At 45.2% G+C, this 15433-nt stretch overlaps 1 protein-coding gene across 1 annotated transcript in view; it reads right to left on the reverse strand.

Moving 5' to 3' along the window:
* Nucleotides 1-15433, reverse strand: part of LOC124795848 (probable 3',5'-cyclic phosphodiesterase pde-5) — a 762693-nt gene that overhangs the window by 125102 nt on the left and 622158 nt on the right. The window contains exon 7 of the mRNA XM_047259933.1: nucleotides 2130-2362. Coding sequence (XP_047115889.1) covers nucleotides 2130-2362 — 233 coding nt within the window. The remainder of the gene's footprint in view (nucleotides 1-2129; nucleotides 2363-15433) is intronic.

The raw sequence follows: 15433 nt of genomic DNA on the forward strand, positions 1-15433 counted from the left end.
AGTCGCGCGGTTCCGGACTGAAGCGCCTAGAACCGCGAGACCACCGCGGCCGGCACGGCATTTGCCTAAAGCGATTTAGGGAAATCACGGAAAACCTAAATCAGGATGGCCGGAGGCGGGATTGAACCGTATCCCGAATGCGAGTCCAGCGTCTAACCACTGCGCCACCTCGCTCGGTCACCGTGGATGTAGAGCATATATTATTACCACCAGCTTTCAAATCGCGCAATGATCACCATTCAAAGATAAGGGAAATTAGAGCTCGTACTGAGGCGTTCAGACAGTCGTTTTTCCCTCGTGCGATCCGCAAATGGAACAGGAGGGGGGGGGGGGGGGGGGGAAATATGACTTAGGCGCGAATTGCGCCCTCCGTCACACACCGCATGGGGGCTAGCGGAGTATACAGGGTGAAAAGTATTTAAACCGACAAACTCTGGGAGGTTGTAGGGGGCATCAAAACAAATATTTTTCCCTAATGTAATTTTTTCCTATGAGGATTATTTAAACCGGTGGAGGCCGTATTACGCTCTTGAGTTGTTAGAGGGCGTATTACGCTCTTCAGTTGTAGGCAACTACTGTCCACCAGTGTAGCAGTGCATTGTCTCTGTTTACTAACGGAGTGGTACACCTGGAGTGAGTACACCGATATGGTTGGTGCGTACTATGTAGCGTACCACAATGGACGAGCTCAAAAATGGTTCAAATGGCTCTGAGCACTATGGGACTTAACATCTGTGGTCATCAGTCCCCTAGAACTTAGAACTACTTAAACCTAACTAACCTAAGGACATCACACACCTCCATGGCCGAGGCAGGATTCGAACCTGCGACCGTAGCAGTCGCGCAGTTCCGGACTGAGCGCCTAGAAATGGACGAGCTACACAGCGGGTTTATCAGCAACAATATCCTAATCGCCGTATCCCGCATCATACGACCTTTGCTGCTGTGTACCAACGTCTGCGTGAGACCGGGTCATTTAACAGATTACCTGGACAGGGACGCCGACGCACGGTAATAACGCTACAATTTGAGGAAGCTGTCTTGCAGCATGTGGAGTGGGAGCCTTCAATCAGCACTCGTGCAATTGCATGTAACATGGGGACGAATCAGACGAATGTAAGAACAGTCCTTTGAGAGCAATTGTTACTTCCATTTCACTTACAGCGTGTCCACAACATGGAACCAGCTGATTATCCACCCAGAGCACAGTTTTCACAGTGGTACCTAGAACAGTGTGAAATGCAGCCTACATTTCCATCCTCTGTGTTGTTTACCGATGAAGCAACGTTCGGGCGTGATGGAGTCTTCAACATGCGCAGTTCGCATGTTTGAAGTGAGGATAACCCACATGCCACAGTTACTAGTGCTCATTAAGTGCTGTTCTTCGTTAATATGTGGGTCGGTGTTGTTGGGGACTGTTTAATTGGGCCGTATCTGCTACCTAGGCCATTAAATGGCAGGCGCTATTACAATTTTCTCGCCACAGCATTGCCAGAATTGCTGGAAGAACTTCCACTCCCTACAAGACAACGCGTGTGGTTCCAACATGACAGGGTGCCAGCACATTTCAGTCACCGTGTGCGTCGATTCCTGGATCAAGGTTCCCAGACACATGGGTTGGCAGAGACGGTCCTGAACCACGGCCTGCTCGATCCCCAGATATGTCCCCTCTGGACTTTTTTGTGTGGGGAGAGATGCGCAACCTTGTTTAGCAACTGCTGTTGAATCAGAAGAGGATCTGGTTGTCCGGATAGTAGCAGCAGCAGGAACAATTCAGGATACTCCAGGGGTTTTTGCCCGTGTCACAGAACATGATCCGACAGTGTAACCTTTGTTTATGTGTCAATGGAGGCATTTTTGAAAATCTACTGTAATTGAAATTGGGTTTTGTTAATATGTTGTCTCATGGTCATAAACAAATGGAAAAGTGTTTGTTGGTTTAATTAATTTGCCGGCAGAGAAATTTTCCTCTAAATACGCCTCATAGGAAAAAATGACATTAGGGAAAGATATTTGTTTTGATGTCCCCTACAACCTCCAAGAGTTTGTCGGTTTAAATACTTTTCACCTTGTATATGAAGATGTAGATGTAGATGTAGGTGAAAGCAAGAGGAGATGACAGTACTCACTTGACGACGGCGAGCAGGAAGTCGTTGAGCTTGCGCTGCTTGTTCATGGAGAGGTAGAGCTGTGCGTAGTGGAGCGCGATGCCGCCCCAGACCAGGTAGCTGGAGGCGATCTCCTCGTCCTCCTCGTGGAAGGCGAGCCCCGGCAGTGAGCGCCACATCTCCAGCACGGCCACCAGCTGCCCGTCCGGCTGCAGCACGGGCTGGTACAGCACGTGGCCCACGTCGTTCTGGCCCTGCACACCAAACAGCGCGTGCCGCAGTCAGTACAGGCTGCCGGTACATCAGGGTGGGCGCATATAGCGCTGTCGGCTGGGATCTACTAAGCAATGTGTGCAACCAGGTTTTCTTTCTTTTGGGTGTCATGGAACTCCTCAGTCATGATTCGTGTATCTGTTGAATTTAGGTGACTGTAGTGCACTCGTTTATATATTAGTATAGTGTTTATGTTGTATGGTGATGAGAGACGGGTTCAACGAGATAGATAAATTATTGACAAATGTTCTCTCTGCTGTTCCCCGGATGAGACCAATATATGCAACTTGAAGGTTAAATGATTAACGAATAGCGAATACAGAAGCTACAACATGTCGCTTCCATCAAATAATATTTCATTCAGTGACTCGTGAACCCCCAAGTGCGTCAGTACGAACACTAGATTGTACACAACTGGCCATTAAAATTGCTACACCAAGAAGAAATGCAGATGATAAACGGGTATTCATTGGACATATATATTATACTACAACTGACATGTGATTACATTTTCACGCAATTTGGGTGCATAGATCCTGAGAAGTCAGTACCCAGAACAACCACTTCTGGCCGTAATAAAGGCCTTGATACGCCTGGGCATTGAGTCAAACAGAGCTTGGATGGCGTGTACAGGTACAGCTCCCCATGCAGCTTCAACATGATACCACACTTCATCAAGAGTAGTGGGTGACTGGCGTATTGTAACGAGCCTGTTGTCGGCCACCATTGACCAGACGTTTTGAATTGGTGAGAGATCTGGAGAATGTGCTGGCCAGGGCAGCAGTCGAACATTTTCTGTGTGCAGAAAGACCCGTACAGGACCTGCAACATGCGGTCGTGCATTAGCCTGCTGAAATGTACGGTTTCGCAGGGATCGAATGAAGGGTAGAGCCACGGGTAGTAACACATCTGAAATGTAACGTCCACTGTTCAAAGTGCCGTCAATGCGAACAACAGGTGACAGAGACGTGTAACCAATGGCACCCCATACCATCACACCGGGTGATACGCTAGTATGGCGATGACGAATACACGTTTCCAATGCGCATTCACCGCGATGTCGCCAAACACGGATGCGACCATCATGATGCTGTAAACAGAACCTGGATTCATCCGAAAAAATGACGTTTTGCCATTCATGCACCCAGGTTCGTCGTTGAGTACACCATAACAGGCGCTCCTGTCTGTGATGCAGCGTCACAGGTAACCGCAGCCATGGTCTCCGAGCTGATAGTCCATGCTGCTGCAAACGTCGTCGAGCTGTTCGTGCAGATGGTTGTCGTCTTGCAAACGTCCCCATTTGTTGACTCAGGGATCGAGACGTGGCTGCACGATCCGTTACACCCATGCGGATAAAATGCCTGTCATCTCGACTGCTAGTGATACGAGGCCGTTGGGATCCACTACGGCGTTCCGTATTACCCTCCAGAACCCACCGATCCCATATTCTGCTAATAGTCATTGGATTTCGATCAACGCGAGCAGCAGTGTCGCGATACGATAAAGTGCAATCGCGATAGGCTACAATCCGACCTTTATTAAAGTCGGAAACGTGATGGTACGCATTTCTTCTCCTTACACGAGGCATCACAACAACGTTCCTTCATGCAACGCCGGTCAACTGCTGTTTCTGTATTGGAAATCGGTTGGAAACTTTCCTCATGTGAGCATGTTGTAGATGTCGCCACCAGCGCCAACCTTGTGTGAATGCTCTGAAAAGCTAATCATTTGCATGTCACAGCATCTTCTTCCTGTCGGTAGCACGTCATCTTCGTGGTGTAGAAATTTTAATGGCCAGTTGTGTACATTAGTATCGTGTTTGCGTTGTATGGTGACGAGAGTTGGGAGCAATGAGAGAGATAAATTAATAACAAATATTCTCTCTGGTGCTCCCCGGACGAGACCGACATATGCAACTTTAAGGTTAAATGGTTACCAAATAGCGAATAGAGATGATACAACATGTCGCTTCCGTCAAATAATAGTTCATTCAGGACTCGTGAACCCCCACATCAGTACAAATACTACATTGTAAATTAAGAAAACCACTGGCGATAAGGCCTCCGTAATGCGTGGTTCGATTTCTTAACTGTTGGCTGTGTTACAGCCCACGGATCAACCAATGCACCTGTCTCATTGACCCTAAAGAAATACCGTCACAAGTTCAAAACATTTAGACAGGAATTTGCAGTGAAATAATGTTCACTACTCACAGCGATTCAAATTGTAACAAACTGTGTTCATGTGGAAAATAAAGTGTCATTTATCACAATCAATAAACGTTCGATGCTGAAATAGTAACGGTTTGGCTCTGAGCACTATGGGACTCAACTGCTGTGGTCATCAGTCCCCTAGAACTTAGAACTACTTAAAACTAACTAACCTAAGGACATCACACACATCCATGCCCGAAGGCAGGATTCGAACCTGCGACCGTAGCAGCAGCGCGGCTCCGGACTGGAGTGCCTAGAACCGCACGGCCACCGCGGCCGGCAGTAACGGTTTCTGCGAGGGGTTAAATAAACTGAACGCTATCACACGTTCGCATAAACTTCCGAAAATTCACAAAAAATGATTACTTTCTTTAGCACAAGCCTAAAGTTCCTTAATTGCGAACTAACGAAATTCCGAGTGCAGATCACTCTCAAAATAACTGCCGAAAGGTTTTTTGAAGTTCAGACTAGACCATCTAACCCGAGATAGTCAGAGTCCACATCTTGAAAATATTTTAGAGTATTCGCCATCGACACATATGCATATCGAAAACCCACACTGCAACAGGTTCCTCTGATGCGAAATTTTATAAGTCCCCAAATTGAAAACATTTCAGTGTGTTCACTGTCGACACACAGGAAAATCACAAGTCCTCGACCAAATACCTAGATGTATTCCTATTCAATCTTGAGACGACCTACTGCCGCACCTACGTTCATGCTGTTCCATATGGCAACCCCATTCATGTGCGAATGTAAAAAGCACCTCCTTGAGCGAGCTCCGCGCGAAAGTGACCACCACTGTTCAAACCCTCACATTGACGCGAGATAAGCAAGCACACTTTCGACTTCCGAAAGATACTTAAAACTATAAATTCATTCCCTGATTTACACTTACAAGAACGTTTGGTTAACATCTGGAAATCTATTACCAGTATCCACACTGGTCACTGTTGCAAAAGAATTCTTAGGACTGTAGCCGCGCTTCTGCCAAGTGCCATCAAAAGCTACTGGCATGTCAGTGATATCATCATTTATTTCAACAGCTTCGTTTGCAGTGCCCTTCATTGACTTACATACAACAGATTCCACAACAGCTCCAACAAATGCTGCATAGTTGTCGATTTTACGAGGTAGGCGTGGCATATTCATCACGGCACACATTGTTTGTGCTGCAGTGTGTCCTTTGCCAGTAGCTCTCAATGCATAAAACTACCTGACATTTATTTCATAATAATTATCTTTACACTTATCAGAATTCCACAATGAATGAGTATATTTACAACTGGCACAATTAATGGTAATTTCCCTGGCTAGTCCGTTTGATACCTCACTGTCTTCATGTAAACTAACTGGCTCTCCACACATTTTACACCACACAAATTCACCTAAAACCCTTGTTAAGGCGTGTAAATTTATCATAATATAACCTAACATAATATTTACATCTTTTTAGTTTTGAGAAAACTGTGTATGACAACATTTTATTTTAACCTTCGAAGCACTAATGGCTGTATCTCCAGATACTGACGAGTTTGCCTATATTTCATTGTCTGTAACTTCACACAACACATGTTGAACACAATGTTTCTCTTTATTCAAAAAGCTATTACCATGAAACCCACGTTTCTTAAAAACACTTCGTTTTGGCGTCATACTTTACTTTTTGAGAGATTTACCAATTTATTCGTCACTTAGCACTTCGACATACAACTAGTGTTTATAATATGAAACGATAGAATACTGTTTTTGACAGTTCAAATGGCTCTGAGCACTATGGGACTTAACAAGTCATCAGTCCCCTAGAACTTAGAACAACTTAAACCTAACTAACCTAAGGACATCACACACATCCATGCCCGAGGCAGGATTCGAACCTGCGACCGTAGCGGTCGCGCGGTTACAGACTGAAAGGATTAGAACCGCTTGGCCACACTGGCCGGCTTTTTGACAGTGCTACCAATACATTTTGAAGTAATGTACGTAAACATTTTAACATTTTCAACCGGTGTAGATTATATTTAAAGAAATAAATTAAAATAATTCCCATGTTGGTTTATAACTGATAAATATACATATATATCATTTTATTCGGAAAATTACGAATTTTGTAATGAGATAAAAATCCCAAAATGTAAAAAAATTTTTTAATGCTCTAAATACCCTTAAATAGTTTAATCACCAATGATAATTTTGTCCACGTAAACGCTACTTTGCGTTGTAATATTACCAATAAACATAAATAATTAAACTAATTACACTTATACATCCCTACTTATTTCTACTTAGTAATGCTGCCGCTGCTTCCAATGTTTCAGAGGTTATTTGCGTGAAACTTTGAGTTTCTATTCACGGAATGTAGATTCCGGCCTGTAATTCAACGTAGGTAATATTTACAAAAAATTGTTATGGCAGTTCAATAGCGATCAAAGAGACCTGCCCTTAGATATTTAGTTTGTAACATTCACTTACAGAGATATTAATTTTTAAATATCATTTGTACATAAATATTAAATAACTTAAAAATTACATTTCGTATCGAATGTGCGTTTTCTCTCACGCAGTGATATTAATTTTGTCTTCGTAACCATGTTACTGGCTTACCTGTCACCAGATGGATTTAGTTTCTGATACATTTAGTCTTATCTGATATTTATTCTGGCCAGTCAGGTCGGCTATGGCGGTTACCCTTCCATGTTTAACGCTTCCAATCACGCGGCCAGAACCGGCGTCTACCTGACTTGCAGTCTAAAATTCTCTTACCCTAAACGTCTGCCAGTGACTGCCTCGAAGGATGTCGTCATCTACTGATGACACCGAGTGACTAGTGCGGCTACTGTGTCCCGCATGGCTCGACTGGCCCGCCTCCTCAGCTGTCAAAACACGCGCCCAGCTCTGCCGCTCCAGATCCGAACGTCATAACAGGACGCGCACACATGGCCACGTCTGTTTCTCGTCACCATTTCCGGGATGTGCAGTCTCAAGGGGGAGAGCGTGAATCGTGCTCTGGCCCATATCAAACCTCTTTCGAATAACACTAAGGGAATCAAAATATCCACGGGTATGCTGCCGGTCTATAGTGTCCAACGGGCACAATATTTCGGCGATCAAACATGTCGCCATCATCAGGTGAACTGACGGACTGAGCTCCTGTGAACGTGCCGGCACGGAGATCCGTACGCTATGGCTGCTCAGAGGGAACTGGGTTCGGTCGCGGCGGCGGCCGATTTAAATACCCTCCGCCCGCGGCGCGCTCCCTCCGCCGTCCGCGCCCAGCGCCACGGTCGCGCGGTGGAACAGATTGCGACGGCGTCTGAGATGACGTCGGTGTGATGGCTCTGTCCGCCGTGGTCGTCACAACTATACGTCTGCTCGATTTACTCTTGATTAACCCGATCGCTGGTTCCCAAGCCTTGCTAAGATTATAGCCACAGTCACGGTTTATGAGGTCGTCATTGGTGCGAATTTCGATGGCCTCTCTAACAACGCTGTCCCAGTATCTCGACGTCTGTACCAGAATCCTCGTGCGGTCATACTCCATGGCGTGATTTTCCGACAAACAATGTTCAGCGACCGCCGACTTGCTCGGATACATCAGTCGAGTGTGCCTCTGGTGTTCACGGCATCGATCCTCGACGGTACGCATCGTCTGACCAATATACGACTTGCCACATTGACACGGAATCTGGTACACGCCGGCCTTCCTCAAACCGAGGTCATCTTTGGCGCTCCCCACCAGTGCACGAGTTTTATTTGGAGGACAAAACACAGTTCCGACCCGGTGTTTCTTCAGAATGCGGACGATTTTCCCCGAGAGTGCGCCTGTGTATGGAATAAATGCAGTGCCTACCTCCTCCCTCGTGACTTCATCCATCTCAACAGGTTGTGCTGCAGTGGTTGGGCGGAGAGCACGTTGAATCTGCCACTCTGAGTACCCATTTTTTCGAAATACAGTTCTCAGATGTTCCAATTCCTGGGGTAGACTCTCTGCGTCAGAGATAGTGCGCGCCCTATGTACTAAAGTTTTAAGTACCCCATTCCTCTGTGAAGGGTGGTGGCAGCTGTCTGCGTGCAAATACAGATCAGTGTGCGTAGCCTTCCGATACACCCCATGACCTAGGGTGCCGTCAGCCCTTCTCTTGACCAAGACGTCAAGGAAAGGTAATTTACCCTCCGTTTCAGTCTCCATAGTGAATTTGATGTTGGGGTGTACGGAGTTTAGATGTGTAAGGAAGTCAAGGAGTTTATCCATACCATGTGGCCAGATGACGAACGTGTCGTCCACGTAACGGAAAAAGCAAGTAGGTTTCCATACGGATGACGACAGGGCTTCCTCCTCGAAGTTCTCCATGTACAAATTCGCTACCAGACGTATAGTTGTGACGACCACGGCGGACAGAGCCATCACACCGACGTCATCTCAGACGCCGTCGCAATCTGTTCCACCGCGCGACGGTGGCGCTGGGCGCGGACGGCGGAGGGAGCGCGCCGCGGGCGGAGGGTATTTAAATCGGCCGCCGCCGCGACCGAACCCAGTTCCCTCTGAGCAGCCATAGCGTACGGATCTCCGTGCCGGCACGTTCACATGAGCTCAGTCCGTCAGTTCACCTGATGATGGCGACATGTTTGATCGCCGAAATATTGTGCCCGTTGGACACTATAGACCGGCAGCATACCCGTGGATATTTTGATTATCAAATACGCCGGGAGAAACTCAAGAATCACAACACTAAGGGAACCATCTGAGGGACCTAGACTCAACACTCACGTATTGTCACATCACGAAACATTTAAGAGATGCTTCAATTTTAACTCAGAACGTTGGTGCGGGGCCTGCTTATTAGGAACTGTGCGCCCCCGCCTCTCTTCCGCTAGTTGGTCAAATACTGACGGTGAAAATTTCTTCTACGAGCAGGATTCGAACCAGCTGTTTCCAAGTCAGGCCACTGTATGTGCATGCGTTATGAACCTCATCTATGAAGGCAGATTTTATCACGATAAGAATACAGTATTAGTTCCATACTTTTAAAAACTAATACATAAGATCCTTTCAGCCGTCTAAGACCGCACGTTTTCGTAAGTATTGTTTCCTTTGCATCCTTACTCATGAAATCTAACCTTGCAGACTGTGCGAACGGAAACAGGAGTATTTGAAAAACCTTTGCTGGTGAGGTTCTCCAACGGAAAATTTTTTGAGTCATTGGAGGCGGATCACTAGCTGAGTTTGAACGTGTACTCGTGTTTTGGTGTTGTGGTCTTCAGTCCATAGACTCGTTTGATGCAGTTCTCCATGGTATCCTATCCTGTGCAAATTGCTTCATCTCCAAGTACCTACTGCAACCTACATCCTTTTGAATCTGCTTAGTGTATTCATCTCTTGGTCTCCCTCTACGATTTTTATCCTCCGCGCTGCCCTCCAATACTAAACTGGTGATCCCTTGATGCCTTAGAACATGTCCTACCAACCGATCCCTTCCTCTAGTCAAGTTGTGCCACAATCTTCTCTTCTCCCCAATCCTATCCAATACCTCCTCATCAGTTATGTGATCTACCCATCTAATCTTCAGCATTCTTCTGTAGCATCACATTTCAAAAGCTTCTATTCTCTTCTTGTCCAAACTAGTTATCATCCATGTTTCACTTCCATACATGGCTACGATCCATACAAATACTTTCAGAAACGACTTCCTGACACTTAAATTTATACTCGATGTTAACAAATTTCTCTTCTACAGAAACGCTTTCCTTGTCATTGCCAGTCTACATTTTATATCCTCTCTACTTCGACCATCATCAGTTATTTTGCTCCCCAAATAGCAAAACTCGTTTACTGCTTTAAGCGTCTCATTTCCTAATCTAATTCCCCCAGCATCACCTGACTACGTTCCATTATCCTGGTATTGCTTTTGTTGACGTTCATCTTATATCCTCCTTTCGAGACACTGTCCACTCCACTCAACTGCTCTTGCAGGTCCCTTGCTGTGTCTGACAGAATTACAATGTCGGCAAACCTCACAGTTTTTATTTCTTCTGCATGGATTTTAATTCCTACTGCAAATTTTTCCTTTATTTCCTTCTGTGCTTGCTCAATATACAGATTGAGTAACATCGGGGCCAGGCTACAGCCCTGTCTCACTCCCTTCCCAACCACTGCTTCCCTTTCATGTCCCTCGACTCTTATAACTGCCATCTGATTTCTGTACAAATTGTAAATAGCCTTTCGTTCCCGGTATTTGACCCCTAATACCTTCAGAATTTGAAAGAGAGTATTCCAGTCAACATTGTCAAAAGATTTCTCTAAGTCTACAAATGTTGAAACGTAGGTTTGCCTTTCCTTAATCTATCTTGTAAGATACGTCAGTACTGCCTCTCGTGTTCCAACATTTCTACGGAATCCAAACTGGTCTTCCCCAAGGTCGGCTTCTACCAGTTTTTCCATTCGTCTGTAAAGAATTCGTGTCAGTATTTTGCAGCCGTGACTTATTAAGCTGATAGTTTGGTAATTTTCACACTTGTCAACACCAGCTTTCTTTGGGATTGGAATAATTATATTCTTCTTGAAGTGTGAGGGTATTTCTCATGTCTCACACATCTTGCTCACCAGATGGTACAGTTTTGCCAGGACTGGCTCTCCCAAGGCTATCAGTAGTTCTAATAGAATGTTGTCTACTCCCGGGGCCTTGTTTCGACTAGGGTCTTTCAGTGCTCTGTCAAACTCATCACGCAGTGAAACTTCCTGGCAGATTAAAACTGTGTGCCGGACCGAGACTCGAACTCGTGACCTTTGCCTTTCGCGGGCAAGTACTCTACTACCGGGCTACCCAAGCACGACTCACGCCCCGTCTTCACAGCTTTCAATTCCGCCAGTACCTCGTCTCATCACCCAGTGTCATATCTCCCATTTCATCTTCGTCGTCTTCCATTTCCGTAATATTGCCCTCTAGTACATCGCCCTTATAGACCCTCTATGTACTGCTTCAACCTTTATGCTTTCCTTTGTTTGATTAGAACTGGTTTTCCATCTGGGCTCTTGATATTCATGCAAGTGGTTCTCTTTTCTCCAAAGGTCTCTTTAATTTTCCTGTAGGCAGTATCTACCTCACCCCTAGTGATATATGCCTCTACAACCTTACATTTGCTCTCTAGCCATCCCTGCTTAGCCATATGGCACTTCCTGTCGATCTCATTTTTGAGACGTTTGTATTACTTTTTGCCTGCTTCATTTACTGCATTTTTGTATTTTCTTCTTTCATCAATTAAATTCAATATATCTTGTGTTACGCAAGGATTTCTATTAGCCCTCGTCTTTTTATCTACTAGATCCTCTGCTGCCTTCACTACTTCATCTCTCAAAGCTACCCATTCTTCTTCTACTATATTTCTTTATCCGATTCCTGTCAATTGTTCCCTTATGCTCTCCCTGAAACTCTGTACAACCTCTGATTTAGTCAGTTTATCCAGGTCCCATCTCCTTAAATTCCCACCTTTTTGCAGTTTCTTCGGTTTTAATCTACAGTTCATAACCAATAGATTGTGGTTAGAGTCCACATCTGCCCCTGGAAATGTCTTACAATTTAAAACCTGGTTCCTAAATCCCTGTCTTACCATTATATAATCTATCTGAAACCTCCGGGTGTCTCCAGGCCTCTGTCACGTACAGAACTTTCTTTCATGATCCTTAAACCAAGTGTTAGCCATGATTAAGTTATACTCTGTGCAAAACTCTACCAGGCGGCTTCCTCTTTCATTTGTTACCCCCAATTCCAAATTCACCTACTACTTTTCCTTCTCTTCCTTTTCGTAATATCGAAATTCAGTCCCCCATGACTACTAAATTTTCGTCTCCCCTCACTTTGTGAATGATTTCTTTTATCTGATCATACATTTCTTCAATCTCTTCGTCATCTGCGGAACTAGATGGCATATAAACTTGTACTATTGTGGTAGGCGTGGGCTTATCTTGGCTACAATAGCGCGTTCACTATGCTGTTCGTAGTAGCTTACCCGCGATCCTATACTTTTTTCATTATTAAACCTACTCCTGCGTTAGCCCTATTTGATTTTGTTTCTATAACCCTGTATTCACCTGACCAAAAGTCTTGTTCCTCCTATTCGCACTATATCTAACTTTAACCAATCCATTTCCTTTTTTATATTTTCTAACCTACCTGCCAGATTAGGGGATCTGACAGTCAACGCTTCGATCCATAGAACGCCAATTTTTGTTGCTCCTGATAAAGACGTCCTCCTGAGTAGTCCTCGCCCGCAGATCCGAATGGAGGACTGTTTTACCTCCGGAATATTTTACTCAAGAGGACGTCATCATCACGTAACCATACAGTAAAGCTGCATTCCCTCGGGAAAAATCACGGCTGTAGCTTCCCCCTTGCTTTCAGCCATTCGCAGTTTACCAAATATGCAGTAATCTCGACCCTGCAAATTAGCCATTTTTCCAAGAGCACAATTTACGGTGGCACTTTGTTGTCCGACGAAAATCTTCTAACATCACCAAAACTGTCCTAGTTGTCGCCCGTCAGATACATTTAGGCTAAAGATTTTAATTTTATTTGAGGCTCTGTTCTTAAAATTTATCCACATCACTATCCGAGTGCTCCCAGCGTCTGACAGTCGTGTGGAGGACCCCCCGTTTCAGATACCGCTAGCGATTTTTATTTGGTGGAAGGAACGGAATAGGGTGCACTCAGCATCTTGCGGTCAAGTGTAGATTTACGGATTGAGTACTAGAGGCCCCAAGGCCTGGAAAACCGACAATGGCAGGGAGAGCGGTATGCCGACCCGATGTCCTTCCATTACTCATCAAAATGACGCTGAAAAGCAGCAGACGACGCAGCGAGCGGTCAGTTTCTCGTAGTCCTCAGGTCTGATCACAGATTTATTCGCAAAATCTTCATCAGTGGCGTTACTTGACTTGGCTTCTTGAACTTATACTCGAGCTCAGTTTATAATTGTTGATGTACAGCGTTGATCGTGTTCCTTACTGCGTGTACCACAGGATGCAGACAAAGTTTTGTTAGCTGTGGATGACAACAGGTGTATCAGGTACTGTCGAGTGTTCATCAACTTACTCTGACATAGGGCGGTTGCTTCACGGAACTTGCCGCAGTGGTTAGCGAGGTTGATAGGGACTATGCAGTTTACTGTGATGTGGCAAGGCTTAGAAAGAAGATTCAGTGTTCTTATGTAGAACTATTCCAACAATTGGTCGTAGTGATTCCCTGAAACTGTGATACTGGACTCATCAGAATTCAACTGCATTCGTCCTGAATTCAAGAGCGCTACATTTCAGACGCGCCGTCATAGAAAGACTGTAAGACATTGGTAGGAATGAGATGCACTGTAGACAGAGACAAAATTAGACGTACGAGAACGGAAACAGACCCAAATTATCTCATATTCTTTCCCGACCATCCGTTCAGTACATATGAATGGCAAGTTTCTAGATGGAAGACATGTTCTATCGACCTAGCTCATAGAACAATTGGCTGGATAAAACAACAATCGTTTATGTCAGCCTCATTCAGACTTATTACGATACCATGTAGCAGAGACAGGAGGGAATAAATGTAATATCAGACAGTATTTTACACTCAATGAAACTTCATTGCAATTCCGACAGAACTACCTACAGTGGATCTTTAATTGTACCCAAATATTTTGAAATCATTGTTGAGTGCAGATGTCACTGAGAAGGGGTTCATGACGCTTTGGGAGAAAAATCCTGCAAGGGAATCACAGACAGTTACATTACTTTCAACAGCTGGAGAAAAACTATCGCCAAACAGAATCTCATACGGAACGTTAAAGTGATGGGTAGGAAATGGTCATGCGATGACCAGGGGTAGCGGAAATGTATCTTCTTAAAGATTCAAGTACAGCCTTCTTTCTGCTTAGGGGATCGTTAGAGCTGGCACATTAACTCAAGGGAAGAAAAGGCTATGCCTGGAGTAATGATACGGAGAAAAGAAGCGGTTAAGGCCAGAGCGAGAACTGATTCCTTGAAATGTGCTGAATGGTATTTGGTAGCCCGAAACAAGTACACGCACTATTGACTCACCTGCGGTACAACGATAGATTTGAGATATTACACTGCGTGACAAGAAAAGTGAGGAACCCAGAAGTGGAGAACGCAACCAGATGTACCTTCACTGGTTGAGAGGGTGTATGATGTTAATTTCGGTTAAATTTATAAAAATCTTGACAGTAGGTTCTTACTTATCAGTGTGACGTTGCACCTCTTCTGGCCTGAATATATGCACTGATTCAATAAGGAAGGGTGTTCTAAGGCCGTTGCACCACCTTCTTGAGGCAAGCAAGCCTACAGCTGTTGTCACTGATCCCTAATATCCTGGATAGTGGCAATAGGATGGAGCTGGCGTTGGAGTTGGTCCCATACAGGTTCTATCGGAGGCAGCAATGGGGATCTTGCTGGTCCTGGGAATACCTCAGCATCACACAGATAGTTCAGAGAGACCCATGCCATGTGTGCAGGAGAACTGTCCTTTTGAAAAATGGCAGCACGATACTGTCCTACGAGAGGCAGCACATGAAGAACCACTGCGCCAGGGACGTAGCGATGTACCACGAGATTTCCTTCAATCACCGCTAGCCATGACCTCAAGCTCATACCCGATTGCTTCTCGCACCATTATGCCAGGAGTCACACCACTGTGCTTTTCCAAAATATTGGAAGAATGTGACCTGTCGATGACACGCCTCGCTCAGGCCGCCTAAGGTCTACTACTGCAGTGGATGATCGCTACATTCGGATTATGGCTCGGAGTAACCCTGGCAACAACGCCAGCATGTTGAGTAATGCTT

Source organism: Schistocerca piceifrons, chromosome 1 (genome assembly GCF_021461385.2).
Source record: "Schistocerca piceifrons isolate TAMUIC-IGC-003096 chromosome 1, iqSchPice1.1, whole genome shotgun sequence".
In the NCBI taxonomy this organism is placed as follows: Eukaryota; Metazoa; Arthropoda; class Insecta; order Orthoptera; family Acrididae; genus Schistocerca; species Schistocerca piceifrons.